Source organism: Chlamydotis macqueenii, chromosome 3 (genome assembly GCF_036417535.1).
Source record: "Chlamydotis macqueenii isolate bChlMac1 chromosome 3, bChlMac1.mat, whole genome shotgun sequence".
Lineage (NCBI taxonomy): Eukaryota > Metazoa > Chordata > Aves > Otidiformes > Otididae > Chlamydotis > Chlamydotis macqueenii.
Window position 1 is genome coordinate 101,811,546 of NC_141558.1, and position 13,443 is coordinate 101,824,988.

The 13,443-nt window shown below is 36.0% G+C and overlaps 1 protein-coding gene across 1 annotated transcript in view; it reads left to right on the plus strand.

Moving 5' to 3' along the window:
* PDE10A (phosphodiesterase 10A) overlaps positions 1–13,443 on the plus strand; it is a 187,448-nt gene that overhangs the window by 152,670 nt on the left and 21,335 nt on the right. Inside the window, exons 11-17 of the mRNA XM_086743459.1 lie at positions 254–396; positions 2,589–2,681; positions 3,303–3,489; positions 4,898–5,040; positions 7,150–7,233; positions 10,044–10,194; positions 13,196–13,351. Coding sequence (XP_086599585.1) covers positions 254–396; positions 2,589–2,681; positions 3,303–3,489; positions 4,898–5,040; positions 7,150–7,233; positions 10,044–10,194; positions 13,196–13,351 — 957 coding nt within the window. The remainder of the gene's footprint in view (positions 1–253; positions 397–2,588; positions 2,682–3,302; positions 3,490–4,897; positions 5,041–7,149; positions 7,234–10,043; positions 10,195–13,195; positions 13,352–13,443) is intronic.

Genomic DNA, 13,443 nt, shown 5'->3' on the forward strand with positions numbered 1-13,443 from the left:
GATATTCTTGCATTTCTCAAGGAGAACACCACTCTGATTTACAAAAAAAAAAAAATTGAAATAAAACCACACTTTCATTTTTGAATCGTATCCTAAAAGATGACTGTGAAGGTGAACGCTCCTTCCATGAGATTTTCATACTGGATAATTTCCTAAAACTTTTATTTTCTAGGGACTTAAGTTTTTATCAGATAAATGACTGAAAACAATCTCACTCGTGATGGTTAACTACAGTTTTGTCTTTTGTCTATAGATATATGCAAAAAACCTGGTGAATGCAGATAGATGTGCACTCTTCCAGGTTGATCACAAAAATAAGGAGCTGTATTCAGACCTTTTCGATATTGGAGAAGAAAATGATGGGAAACCTGTCTTCAAGAAGACCAAAGAAATAAGGTAAGAGTAGCTAGCAGAAGAATGCAGTTTCATTATAACTACAGATGTGCAGGCATTTTGTTACCCAGTCTCTGTGCCTATCTGCAGGTACCCTGACAATACTTGTCATACTGTGATATCATTCCCACCAGGACCCGCCTCCAGAAGGTAGTACTTCTGGGAATGACATTGCAGTGCCATCGAAACAACGTCTCTGAAGCTATAACGTCACTCCTGGAAATGCCGTCTTCCGGAGGCGGTCCTTTTGGAAATCATGTTGGGAAAAAAACAGAGGTGTTCTGAGGTAGGTAAAGGTGCAGGTAAAGGTGCACCTAATCCATAGTTCTGCCAGTATGGGACTTTTTTTTTCCCAAGAGGGTTCCCAAGAAAAACTGAAATTTGTGCAATTCAAGCACATCCAAAGCAAGGAAGTCAAAATTTGTACTTACGGATGGATTAGGCGTATGTAGAATCTAGTATGGACTGGTCATTGGTTTTGAAGATTTCAAATCTAGTAATTTAATTTTACTTTTTCTCATCTGAATTTTGAATATTTTCAAACTTTTAAATAATTGTGATGCTGAAGTATGTTTGAAGTGGTGAATTTGAAAATGTACGTGGGCTTGTAATGAATACGTAGGATTCTCTGCCTAAAATTGATGTGTATTCTGCTTTGTGTCAGAAGTACATAATTTTTACACATATGCACTTTTTAAATGAAGAAGGCAAAAATAAAAAAATAAATATAACATTTTTCACTTTTCAAAAATTATGAATCCTTACTAGATACTGACTGAGATTTTCAAAGACACACAGGTTTTAAACCTTCAGCTTCTTAAAAAGAAAGAAATGTATGACTAAATATCCTGCACTAAAGTTTTGTTAAAATACTCAGCATAGGTTTTCTCAGAATTTTTTTTTTTTCAAATCCTCCTTATACTGGCCCAGAACTTTAAAAGTATGAGATGTGATTCATGTCTTCACTTAGACTCCCTTAGACAAACCTACTCCCACTTACTACATTGTGTGCGTGAGAATGGAAGGAGTCAAAATTGGTGCAATTTTCATACTGACAAGCAAGGAGGTGGTGTCAATTAAAGAAGGTGGCCTGCTCTAATATACACTTTCATACTCCTTGATAATTGTTTTTATTGCTTATATCTTTCTGTCTTTTTTCTGTATGAAAATTATTGAAATGTTGACTGGGAGTGCAAGGATGTGAGCCATTTCACAGGTGCTGTATACTGAAAGAGAAGTACAACTTAGATATCTGTAAGAAAGACTGACACTGAGTCAGTCATCAGGAAGGAGTCTTGAGTTGGTGTGATGTACATATCATAAGAAGCAGAAGAAGAAACTACAAAATCAGATGTGCAGGGTGAAATCCTGTCAGCTTTGTAACTAACTTCAGCAGGGGCAAGATACTGCCTGGGTACATTTAGATTTGAAAGTGTTCCATGTGAGATTCTTTCTACTTAGTTTTCTCCACAAATTCTGTTGTGCTTGTATGTCGTAACTGTTATGTCAAAGAATTGAAATTTATTTTCTTGCAAGATGGACTTGTAGATTTTTCTGATTCAACACTACAATATTTATTGTGTTCAACTTTTTTTGTGGTGATGAAGGGATGCAGTTAGTAGCACGGCATTGTTTGCATGTCATGAGATGAAACAAGGTAGTTATTCTGAAGTGTACATGGCAAACATATATAATACTTAGCTTTGAAATTTCCAGTGGTCTTTTTCCAAAGTTTATTTTACCAAATCCACCTGACCCCTCTGAAGAAACAAACTCCATGTTGCCTACGATTTGTCCGAAGAAACAAGGAATATGTTAAAGTGATGATAAAATCAATAGCTTGTAAAGGTAAACACAGTCTCAGGTTCTGTACAAATGTCATGTTTATTAGGCATAACTCTCAGGGTTATTTAAGACTTTGAATTTTTATCACTAAAACGGTCATATTGTGGCATCTTTTGTCTTAAACTATGTAGTTATAGAAAATGTTTTCAGAAAGTATCTATTAATATGTGCTTTTAATTTTTTATTATTTACTATTAGTTGTTATCATGTAAGATTTTTTTCTCCTACAAGCATCAAAATGACGCTGGTTGGAAAGAAATATCCTTACCATGCCCAAGACAGACTCCACTGGAAAAATATTTTCCCAGATAGTTCATATTGTGACTAACACACATTTTTATTTTCTGCAGATTTTCAATAGAAAAAGGAATAGCTGGTCAAGTGGCAAGAACAGGAGAAGTCCTTAACATCCCTGATGCCTATGCAGATCCACGCTTTAACAGGTAGGATGTTATTCATGGGAAGGGAAGATAGCTCACCAAACATTTCACTTAAATTTATTACTTAAATTTCATATTGGGAAGCATTCATGGAGCTGTGATCCTCTGATGAGGAGATAACCTGTAGGTGTCTATTTAAATGCTTTAGCCATCAGAGATATTTTAAGGATACAAATAAAAAGGAATATTTTTATTAAATATAAATATAATGGATACAAATTTAGTTATTTTTCCTGTTATGGAACTTTGCCCAGTTTGTAGACTGTTGCTCATTTCGTTTATTAGCCTCCCTGCAATCTTATTACTTTCAGGGGAGGAAAAAATACTAACAAACCCTGAATGTATTTTTTAATTTTGTGAATGAGCTGACTTTACATTTGAGGAAGTATTAATTCTTTACCTGGCAAATGGAGATTAAAGGATTAAAAAGATCTTTCTAAGTATGACACAGTAGATGGAAATATTTGAGAGCTTTGGAGGTGAACTTTTTGCAAGTACTAATTACTTCTACTTTCAAAACTGCTTAGTATATTGTACATAATTTCTAAGAATCAAGGAACATATATTAACTAATAATATTAACTCGCTTTCTTTTTTTCCTTTCTTTTTTTTTTTACTTTCCAGAGAAGTAGACCTCTACACAGGCTACACAACCAGAAATATCCTGTGCATGCCTATTGTAAGCCGAGGAAGTGTAATAGGTGTTGTGCAGATGGTGAACAAAATAAGTGGAAGTGCCTTCTCTAAAACTGATGAGAACAACTTTAAAATGTTTGCAGTCTTTTGTGCTTTAGCCTTACACTGTGCTAATGTAAGTTTTATTTACAGTTTTGTAAGCATCTGGTTATAATGGGAAGACTTAGAATCCTACTTAAGGATTTTGATGTTCCAGGTTATTAAAGTGATTCATAAGTCTGTTTTGTTGAATTAATGAGGAAACAGGAATCATTTAATTCTTTACTGAATGATTATATTTTACAAGGATGATAGGGATTAATTTGTTGCTTTCTGAAATAATTGCACTCTGGATACGTAAATTTTGTGTAGTTAAACTGAGAGCGCAACTCTGAAATGTGAATGATTTCTGTCTTGTCTTTTCTATTATAAAGTATGATTCTTATTTACTTTTATAAATTCAGATCACATGTTTTATGAATTTAACTGGGGGATGGAGATGTTATGTATTCTCTCCATTCCCTATGCTTAATATTCAAAGATAACAATTTATTTATACATTTATACACTGTGCTATATACTCATAATTATCCATGCTTCTAGATAAGAGTGGCTATTTTGTTTTCAAACCTTTTATCATCACAAAAATTCCTATTCCTGTAGGAAACGTAAGCAATTTAATGATCATTACTGTACATGTATAAAAATGTAATAAAGACAGTAAAAATGCAATGCAGAAGGAATGTGTCACGTTCATGGGACGTAAGATACAATGCAATGCCAGTTAAGCCTGGTGATTTACACTGAGCCATTTTAGCAACATCATGCTGTCAGTATACTGGCAATAAATTTTACTAACAATTAAACTTGTTCCATGTGACTGAAAGCAAGTAGAAAGACTTGCATATAAATGAAAATTGGGATGATGGAATCACTCAATTGTGTGTGAATTCACTGGTTTTAGATGGTGTATGTTACCATTCAGGGCATGCTGCTCCAGAGGATTATCTTCACTAGTAAAATTGTCGTGTCCTCACTTTTACAAACCATGCCATGTCTGCAATAGCTGCCTGAACCTCTTAATAACTAACTGTACTTATTTTTCACAGTTATTGCGCAGATAAATATCTCATGTACTTTTTACTGTGCATAGGAAGCAGTTGTTTGTACCAATTAATAGCTGCAGTGGCACAAAATATGAATTGTGCCCTGTTACCATTTTTCTTTTTGTTAGCATATTGCAAGGGACTGAGCTCTGTTTCTAACTCCTGTACTTTGATTCTTTTTCTTGGGAGAGCTCAGACACAGTGAAAAATCAGCCAAGCCTTAGATCTGTGCCCAAGTGAGTAGATGCGATAGAAGGTCCAGTTTTCCTAAAGTACTAAATTTCATACAATCTGTCACTTTTCTAGTATGTGAAGGTGAGCAGCCAAAAGCACTAACATTTTTGCAGCTGTATGTTTTAAGAATAAGTGCTTATATATAGCAAAAATATTTTTTCCTTTATTAAAATTTCACAATCAAAAACGACTTCCCTTTTTCAGATGTACCACAGAATTCGCCATTCCGAGTGTATTTACCGTGTAACAATGGAGAAGCTATCCTACCACAGTGTTTGTACAGCAGAAGAGTGGCAAAACCTCATGCTTTGTACACTGCCTCCACATATTTATAAAGAAATTGAACTGTAAGTATTTTTCTCCTATAGTGACAGTTGCATCTTGTATCAGTCTGTGAAACAGACTTCTTTGTGTTGGTTTTTTTTTTTTTTTTTTTTTTTTTTTCCACTTAGGTGTAGTGTAGGGTTTTGGAGGAAGCACTTTTATTATTGAGCTACCCCAAAATTATAGGGATTTATCTCTGGCTTGCTTATACTTAGTTATACTTAAGGATCTGTGAACAAAATTTGTCTATCAAAGATGTGAAGTAATACCTACTCAGTATGGTAGCATTTTCCTCAGACATGAGTAGCTACAGTAGTTGCGTTAAGCATTAGTTTATATCTAAGGATTGTAGAGATGAGCTTGCTTTCTGCTGGTCCCAAGTCACCAACAGATCAGAGCCAGAGAGGAGGCTGAGCTGGAGCATCACTAGTTAAGACCAAATGCATGATCTTATCCCCTGCTATGTTTTAGAATAAAAGATTCAGCTAATTCCTGGAATTTTTGGGGTTCTGTGTTTGGGGGTTGGGGTATGGTTGTTTCTTGTGCTGCTTTTTGGTTTTGGGGTTTCTTTTAGTATGTGTGTTTTATGCATCTGCTTGTATTTCTTGAATGAGGGGAAAATAGATACAGATCTCCAAACTTCTGAAGCTAATTCAGGGTTATGAATCCTAGGTTTAGGACTGCAAGTTTGGAGTTGCAGACTAAATTTGGAGGAGGACTTCCCATCCAGCCTCTTAGACTTTGTCTGAAATAATTCAGTTACTTTCAGTTCTCAAGGCTCTGCTGTGTGCTGAAGATGTATGTCTCTCTGTATTTTATTGGTCAGACCGCACTCAACACTAACACTGGGAGTCATCTCATTTTTTACTCACTGTTTCTGACCCAGGACAATAAATTCTACTGTAGTGACCATGTGCCTAAAACCGGAATTCTACAATATTGAGTCACAAAATCTAAATTGTATTTGTAAACCTAATCTCCAGAGCTTCCTTACTCTTGTCAGGCACTGAGCATTGTAGCTGTGAGCAAGCAAAGCGTGCAAGTGTATGCTTAACAGAGGCTGCTTACAGTTAAAGTTCATTACATGCTGAAGTGATTTGCCTGAAAGCCAGAGTATTAGCACCTTGCAGGATTACACCCTAATAGAGGCTTATTCTTTGCAATACAATTTCTTGTGCTTTGTTAGATGATATTATATAACCCATCTCCTCAGCAAGAATGACTTTTACTTGCAAAGATGACAGGTTTCATTCTAAATTGTATTAACATCCTTTAGTTTGAGCAATCTGAATACATTTAAACATTTTCCAAGCAATTCAGCTACCTCCAGCTCTCCTGCACCTGCTGTGCTGTTCGGCATGCCATGTACGCGCAAGCGTTTAGCTAGGTTCAGTGGAAAGTAAATAGAAGACCTGAAGCACAGCAGGTGCAGGGAAAGGGGTTAATTAATAATCGAAGGACAAACAGTTCTGCTGAGCGGGTCCCAAATATTAGGCCTAAATGTTGGTATCAGGAGAGGGGAGCAGTCCTCATCTAATGAAACATAAAACCCACAGTGTTAAATGTTTGATTTTTGAAGTTTGGCCTTAATTTCTGTTCGCTAAGTAGAAGTAGATTTTTGTCTCTATCAAAATCTGAGCAAGTCGCACTGAATTCACGAAAAATTATTGTAAAAAAGCTAGTAAATATATTATTAGAGACATCATCTTTACAACTCCTGGGAGGAAAGTCTGGAATATTTTAGGAGTGCCTCTAAAGCTTTCGTCATGTCTGTAGAACAAGGACTTTTCTACATTACTTAAGCAATAGATTCTTAAGAAAAGATTTATGTTTCTATTAACTAAACAAAGCCAAGGGCTAACCAAAGGCTAAAGATTGGACTCGGTGATCTTAAGGGTCTTTTCCAGCCTAAGTGATTCTGTGATTCTGTGATCATTGTTCCATTGACTTTAGTGGAAATAGATTAACTTACATTGCTGGAAAATACAACCTGTAAAGTCAGTTTTCTGTGTATATTCAGAAACAAATGAATGCTGTCGGATAGAGATTGCCTCATTACCTAGTTGTTTTCATTTGCTTTTAGTAAGAATGAAAATATATTTGTCCTTACTAAGCTGAAACTTTCTTCTTAGATACCACTTTGATATCAGTCCGTATGAGGATTTCTGGCCTGCCATTTTTGTCTACATGGTTCACCAGTCCTGTGGGACAGCCTGGTATGAAGTACATGATTTACTGCTTTAATTCTGATATTTATGCATTTATTTATTAGGAAATTTGGAGATCATTATTTTCTAATTCAAGGTCTTATTTTCTTTGGTGTTTATTTGCTATATCTGGTCTGTAAAGGGCTGTAATAAGCAGGCTGGATTTCTTGTCCCAGCTTCTTGGTATTCAGTTAATAAAATTTTGGAACACCCAAGTAAAAGAACTCATGATACCATCCAAACAGTTGTCCTTCCAATATATGTAGAAGTATTGTTTGGTTCTGACGTGAGATTGCTTTTCAGACAGAAGACGGTGAAGATAGTAAAGGCACTCTTACCAAAAAAGAAAGAAGGTCCATGAATACTGATTTTTCAAATATGTAGTTGCTGAAGTTAATATAGTGTATGGTTAAAATAATCCAAAGATAGATCTCATCTTGCTAAATAAATAGGTTATCTGTATCATTGTGTCCCATTGCTGAAAGAAAGGAGCTGCTCTGAATTATGGGAAAAAAAAAAAGTACAGTTGGGCAATTGAAAAGGGAAGTATCTCTCTGCAAAAAGGAGTGATATTTGGGAAACATTTGCTGGTGACTATTTTATCTTAGTAACTGGATGAATCTCCATGCCCTTAAAGCATACAGTCAAACCTGAGGATCTTTCTCACATCATCTTCAGTACTGCAAAGTGGGTAACTCTTCTAAATACAGTTCTCTACTGCTCAGTGTAGTTAGCTTGTTTCCATCCTGAATAAGTGGCTGTGGATCGGGATTGGGGTCCAAACTTCCAGATAAGTGCTGTTCTTTTCCCTCTCTGTCTCCCAGTCTCTTTCTTTCAAGGTGTGACTTTGGGAAAGAATTCATGTCTACTTGACATTTTTCAGATGAGTCTCATCTTTCACATATAAAACTAAAGAAACAAAAATGAGGAAAGTATTCTAAAAGCAGACTGTTGCAACTGGACTGGTATTTAATTTCTGAAAGAACAAAACTTCTCAATGCTCTGAAAGAAGTACAGCTATTCTAAGAGTAAAACTCAATTTTAATATATTGAGGATTAAGCTTGTGCCTTTAAGTATACACCTATGTAATACATAACTGTCCTGTCCAGGGAGGATTTTGGAGAAAAATCTCTCATACTCGCTACATTTTCTTTGCTCTCATGAAGAAATAATCTTTTACTACTTTAATCAAGTGTACAAAATTCAGCGGTAGAGGGAGTAATAGTATTCTATGTTGAGGTATCATTGATAATTTTCCCTCTGGCTACAACTGTACTATCCCATAGTAACCATTGAGTTAATATTGGATGTAGATGGAAGTGAGTGTTGTGTACTGTTTTAAACAGTAGTTCTAACAATTGCTCTAGAGCTGTCTGACTTAAGTCTCTTAAAGTCTCTAATTAAGAATTAAAAAAGAAACACTAAAGCTTTTTTGAAAGACAATATGATCCATTTTTACTAATGTCAAACTAAGGCTAAGAAAAATTACCTTGCTCAGGACACAGCCACAGAAGTATGTTTTTCTGTCTAACTAGCTCTGTATAGTAGATGTGTTTACATTTTTACATATAGGTCAGAGGCACTCAGCTTTGTTTTCTCAGCCTACATATAATACAAAACTAGAACATTAATACTGGTTCCCTGAGATACCCAAGAAATTATCAAAACATGGAACTTAAAAAAAAAAAAAAAAAGAAGTCAAACCATAGTAATGGGAAAAAAAAATGAGAATAATTGAAAACTGATCTGTTTATGAGGGAAAAAGTCAGTGACTTGGGACTCCAGTATCCTTAGTTTGATTTTTGGGCTCACATGTAGTATTCCCTTTTCACCCCAGGCAGCTCAGATTAGGTACTTTAGAAAAATTTTACCTGATATCTAATTTGTACCTGAGTTTCCCATCTGTAAACAAAAAGTATTCAGCTTGTCTTCCAAAGGACCATCAGTAGGTAAAGTCTATTAATGATTGTGCAGAGCTCTGATGCTACGGAACATGAACTCTCTCAGAGGTGTTTTTCATGAGTGCATAAGCCAAATGTAACAATTACTTTATTACTACTTTTTATTATTACCGTAATGTAAATACTCTTGATCATAAATTCATTTTGCTTGTCTATATTAATAGCAAAAATATATTAAAAAATATTTCAGAAATACTCCCATAAATGCTATAGATTTGTGGCATTTTCATGGTTGATGGACAGCTGCTTAACAAAATATTGTTTAGTGAAAAATGAAGAAATGGTGAAATGTGAGTTTCTGTTAATGTAGTCGAACAAAAAAAAAGAAAATCTTAAAATCTTGGAAAAAGTAAAACCTTCTTTTCAATATGGAGCATCTCAACTTATTTTATTCAAAACAATTTATATGTTTAGTATTTGACTGAAGTTTTAATTTAAGCAGGATTATTTCTTCTGTGTCATTTGCTTAAAAATCACTAATTTTCTGTTTTGATCGCAAATAGTGTTTTCAAATTGCCCATTGGATGCAGAGTTTCACTATTCGGCAGGTTGACTAGATAATGTTTTAAAGAAACCATGCTTCAAGTTTCTGGGAGCAGGGAAGGTTATGCAATTGTGTTGCCTGAACTGGGTAGCTTGACTTATGTTCCAGAAATTTACAGATTAAACTAAGAGCATTGTCAGGTATCCACGCTCCTTTATCCTTGCCAAAACTTGAATGACTCTTGTAATCAATGAATCATCCCAGTAAGAGTCAATCCTAGCAAGAAAAGTAAATTGAAGAGCATCTTATCTCCTCTGTTGGTTATTTTTCCTGTACTTATTTCTTGTCTCTGACCAAATTAATTTATTTCTAGCTTTGAACTTGATAAGCTATGCCGATTTACTATGTCTGTAAAGAAGAATTATCGCCGTGTGCCCTACCACAACTGGAAGCATGCAGTTACCGTTGTACATTGCATGTATGCCATACTTCAGAACAACCAGGGCCTTTTCACTGATCTAGAGGTAGGTGAGAGTATTTTATCAGTTACTATACCGGCAGAGGTATCAGCCATCGTAGAAATACATTTTCTAGAGTTTTACTGTCAGCTTGGGCAGAGTATGTCTATAAAGGTCCCTGCAGAGGAACAAGTATGAGTAGAAAGCTTGAGGAAGGAGAATTATTCAGATTCCTATTCCTAGTGTTTCCTTCACATGTTTCAGATCTTCCCACTGAATAAGCAGTAGCAGATTTGCTTTAAGTCCATGTCCACGATTTGAGGTTCTCCCTGCCCACTTACAACCACACTCTTTATTTTAATTATTTAACTAACTGTCGGATCTGTACTGAGGGAAGGGAAACACCCTGTGTCTTGAACCCTGTGAAGTCTGGGAGATCCTGAATAGGAGGACAAGGCAGAAGGGCTTGCTGTTGCGGAGATGGTTGATATACGTGAGTAAGGAGAAGAGTAGAAAGGACAGAAGGAAAACAGTCATCCAAATGTGCTAATTTACTAATTAACTTCTATTATACAACATTTTTCTTTAGCATGTGTTTACATATTTTAAAGATAAATGCATAGTGTTTAAAAAAACCTCAAGAAAAAATACTTTGAGCAGGTTACTACCTGGAAAAGTTATGATAATAAAATGGAAGGCTTAGAATGGTTAAATGTTACTATATACCTTGAAGAACTGTCTCTTGTTTTTTTTTTTTTCTGAATTATGGTAGGTGCAACTGGGAGTGCTCTCTATTATTAATACTGCCCAAAACTTCTGAATGGGAGAACCTGTTTTCAGTTGTGTATAACTTTGCCACATACTAGCCATTTGGGCTGTAATTTTCCAAGCCCTATGACTTCCTCAGGCTGATACATTGGGGGAAATTTCAGTCAAAACTGTTTGACTTTCTTAAAGAAACATACTAGGAGAAATTGAGTTTTTCTTCAGTGTATGCGAGTAAAATAAAATCTGGTGATCTTTCATTTGAAAAGATCTAGTGTATTCTGCTGTAAAGCAGGGACTTGAAAATGGACACTGAAATAGGAAAAAGGCTTTTGCCAGGCATATACTGGAAGTTCAGTCCTAACCAATTAGTAAGGCCCATCTTTTTTGGAGACACAGAGAAAGAAAGATAAGGAAAGCAAGAGAGGCAGCTGTTGAGAGATGGAAACAATCTTTTTTCCCTCCCAACCTCCAGCCTGCCTTCACCTGCTTGAATGCCTTATCCCAGACTATGTTCCAGCTCTTCCTAGCAGTCTCCTCTCTTGAGACTGGAGATAAATCCAACAAGAATACAGGAAACTGCTGAAGGGAGGTTTGGGGAACTAGGATGGGCTGGTCTCAGGTGAGGGATGATGACATCAACCTAGATAGACTTAGAGATGGAAAGAGAAATATGAAACACTTTAAAGGGAACTCTGATCTAAAGACAAATATATCCAGCAGTTGGAAGTGGTGAAAGAGTTGGGATCCAGCCTAGGATGATACAGGTCAAGAAGTCCAAGGTCAAGAGCACTGGGATTAGGCATTGTAATCTTGAAGGACTGAGACAAGAATGACTTTCTGGGACGTGGAAACGGGGACAAGCTAGACAAAGGGAGCCATCTGGTACAAGGGACAGACTGATGAGAATTGTAAGACTGGGAAAAACACAGGTTGTAAAGGATGCAACAGGGGATTTGAACTTATGTGGGAGGGACAGAAAAGCTTATGCCCACTAGATCTAGCATGTAGCACAAAGGATTCTGAAACTCATCTTTCTTTTCCTGTCAGAGACTGTTATTCAAGTCTAGTGGTTACGCATTTTGCTCCACCTGATAGTAGTGAAAAGGGGATTCCAGCTTCCTACAGCTGTTACTACACAACTTCAAGTAATATAGGTGTGTTATGTTCCTAAGGGTTCCACTTCTGCTGAGGATCTGTGTGGACATGTGCTGCTGCATCATGTTTTATTATCTGCTTTTTGAAAATACACTTCACAAGATGCAATATTGAAAAGACATCATTAAAAATAAAAGTGAAGGATTCAAAATAAAAGTGAAGATCTCAAAATCAGAACTACAATTAGGATTGCTACAGCCTTAATTCTGCACATTGTATATTTGTGATAAAACCTTTAGTTACGTGACTATTTGCTGTTTTTCCACAGAATCATGTACCTCTTAGTAGAGTAAATAAATTGGATATTGCTCACTTAATTAGTGGTCATTCAGTATTCTTTTCCTGCTTTCTTTTATAGCCTTATCCTTGTTTCCTGAACACTCCTCAGAACCAACTATTAGACAGAACTGTTAAGCCTACAAAGACATTTTTGTGATACTGATGCCGACAGTGACTGCTTCACAAGCATTAATGAATGTGTTGTCAAAACACACCTGTTGTGTGAAAAACTTTTACAAGTGTTCACTTACTTTGTGTGTTGAAATAGAGATTTGAAGGACTAAATTTCTTCAGGATATTAAGAGTTAATTAAACAAAAAAAAAATCAGTCACTGTCTTGCTTTGTTTGCAATTGCTGTTGTCCAGCATTTCTGTGGCTCACATTAGTGATTTCCTAGGAAGTTTTGCCTAGGAGACTTGGTCAGTGTCTTTGAGGAGCGTTGCAGGGGCAGGGTCAGCATTGGACTTAGGCGCAGCTGCCTTTACCAGGAGATCATACGTCTTATGTATTTCCTCTCCCTCAATAACTGCACTTTTTGTTTTTTCAATAAAAATGGCAAGGATTCAGTGGATGACCAGACTATCTGTTTAGAACTTGAATTTCCTCCTGATGCAGAATTGTGCAACAATGTTAATTTTTTAATTCATGATATATAAAATGTTTGCTTTACAATTGGACGGAGAATTTAAATTCAGCACATCCTCACTTTCGTGTTTCTTGCAATTTTAAGGACGTTTCTGCACATGGTTTTTGAAGGCAGTGTAAGCATAGTGCAACTTTTACAGTATTTTGGGAAGAGAGTGACATCTAGGGGCAGGAAATATGTCTTACTTTTCATGTTTCTCTCAATTTTTTTTTTTGTAGCGAAAAGGTCTCTTAGTTGCTTGCCTGTGTCATGACCTGGATCACAGAGGTTATAGCAACAGCTATCTTCAGAAATTTGATCACCCCTTAGCTGCTCTCTATTCAACGTCAACAATGGAACAGCATCACTTCTCACAGACTGTGTCCATCCTGCAGGTAGGGTTATTGAAATTGTATCTTCTGTGCAGTAGAGTCCAGTGGTGGAAATAGGAATCACATCATTACCCAGTAGATATTCTGAAGCATGC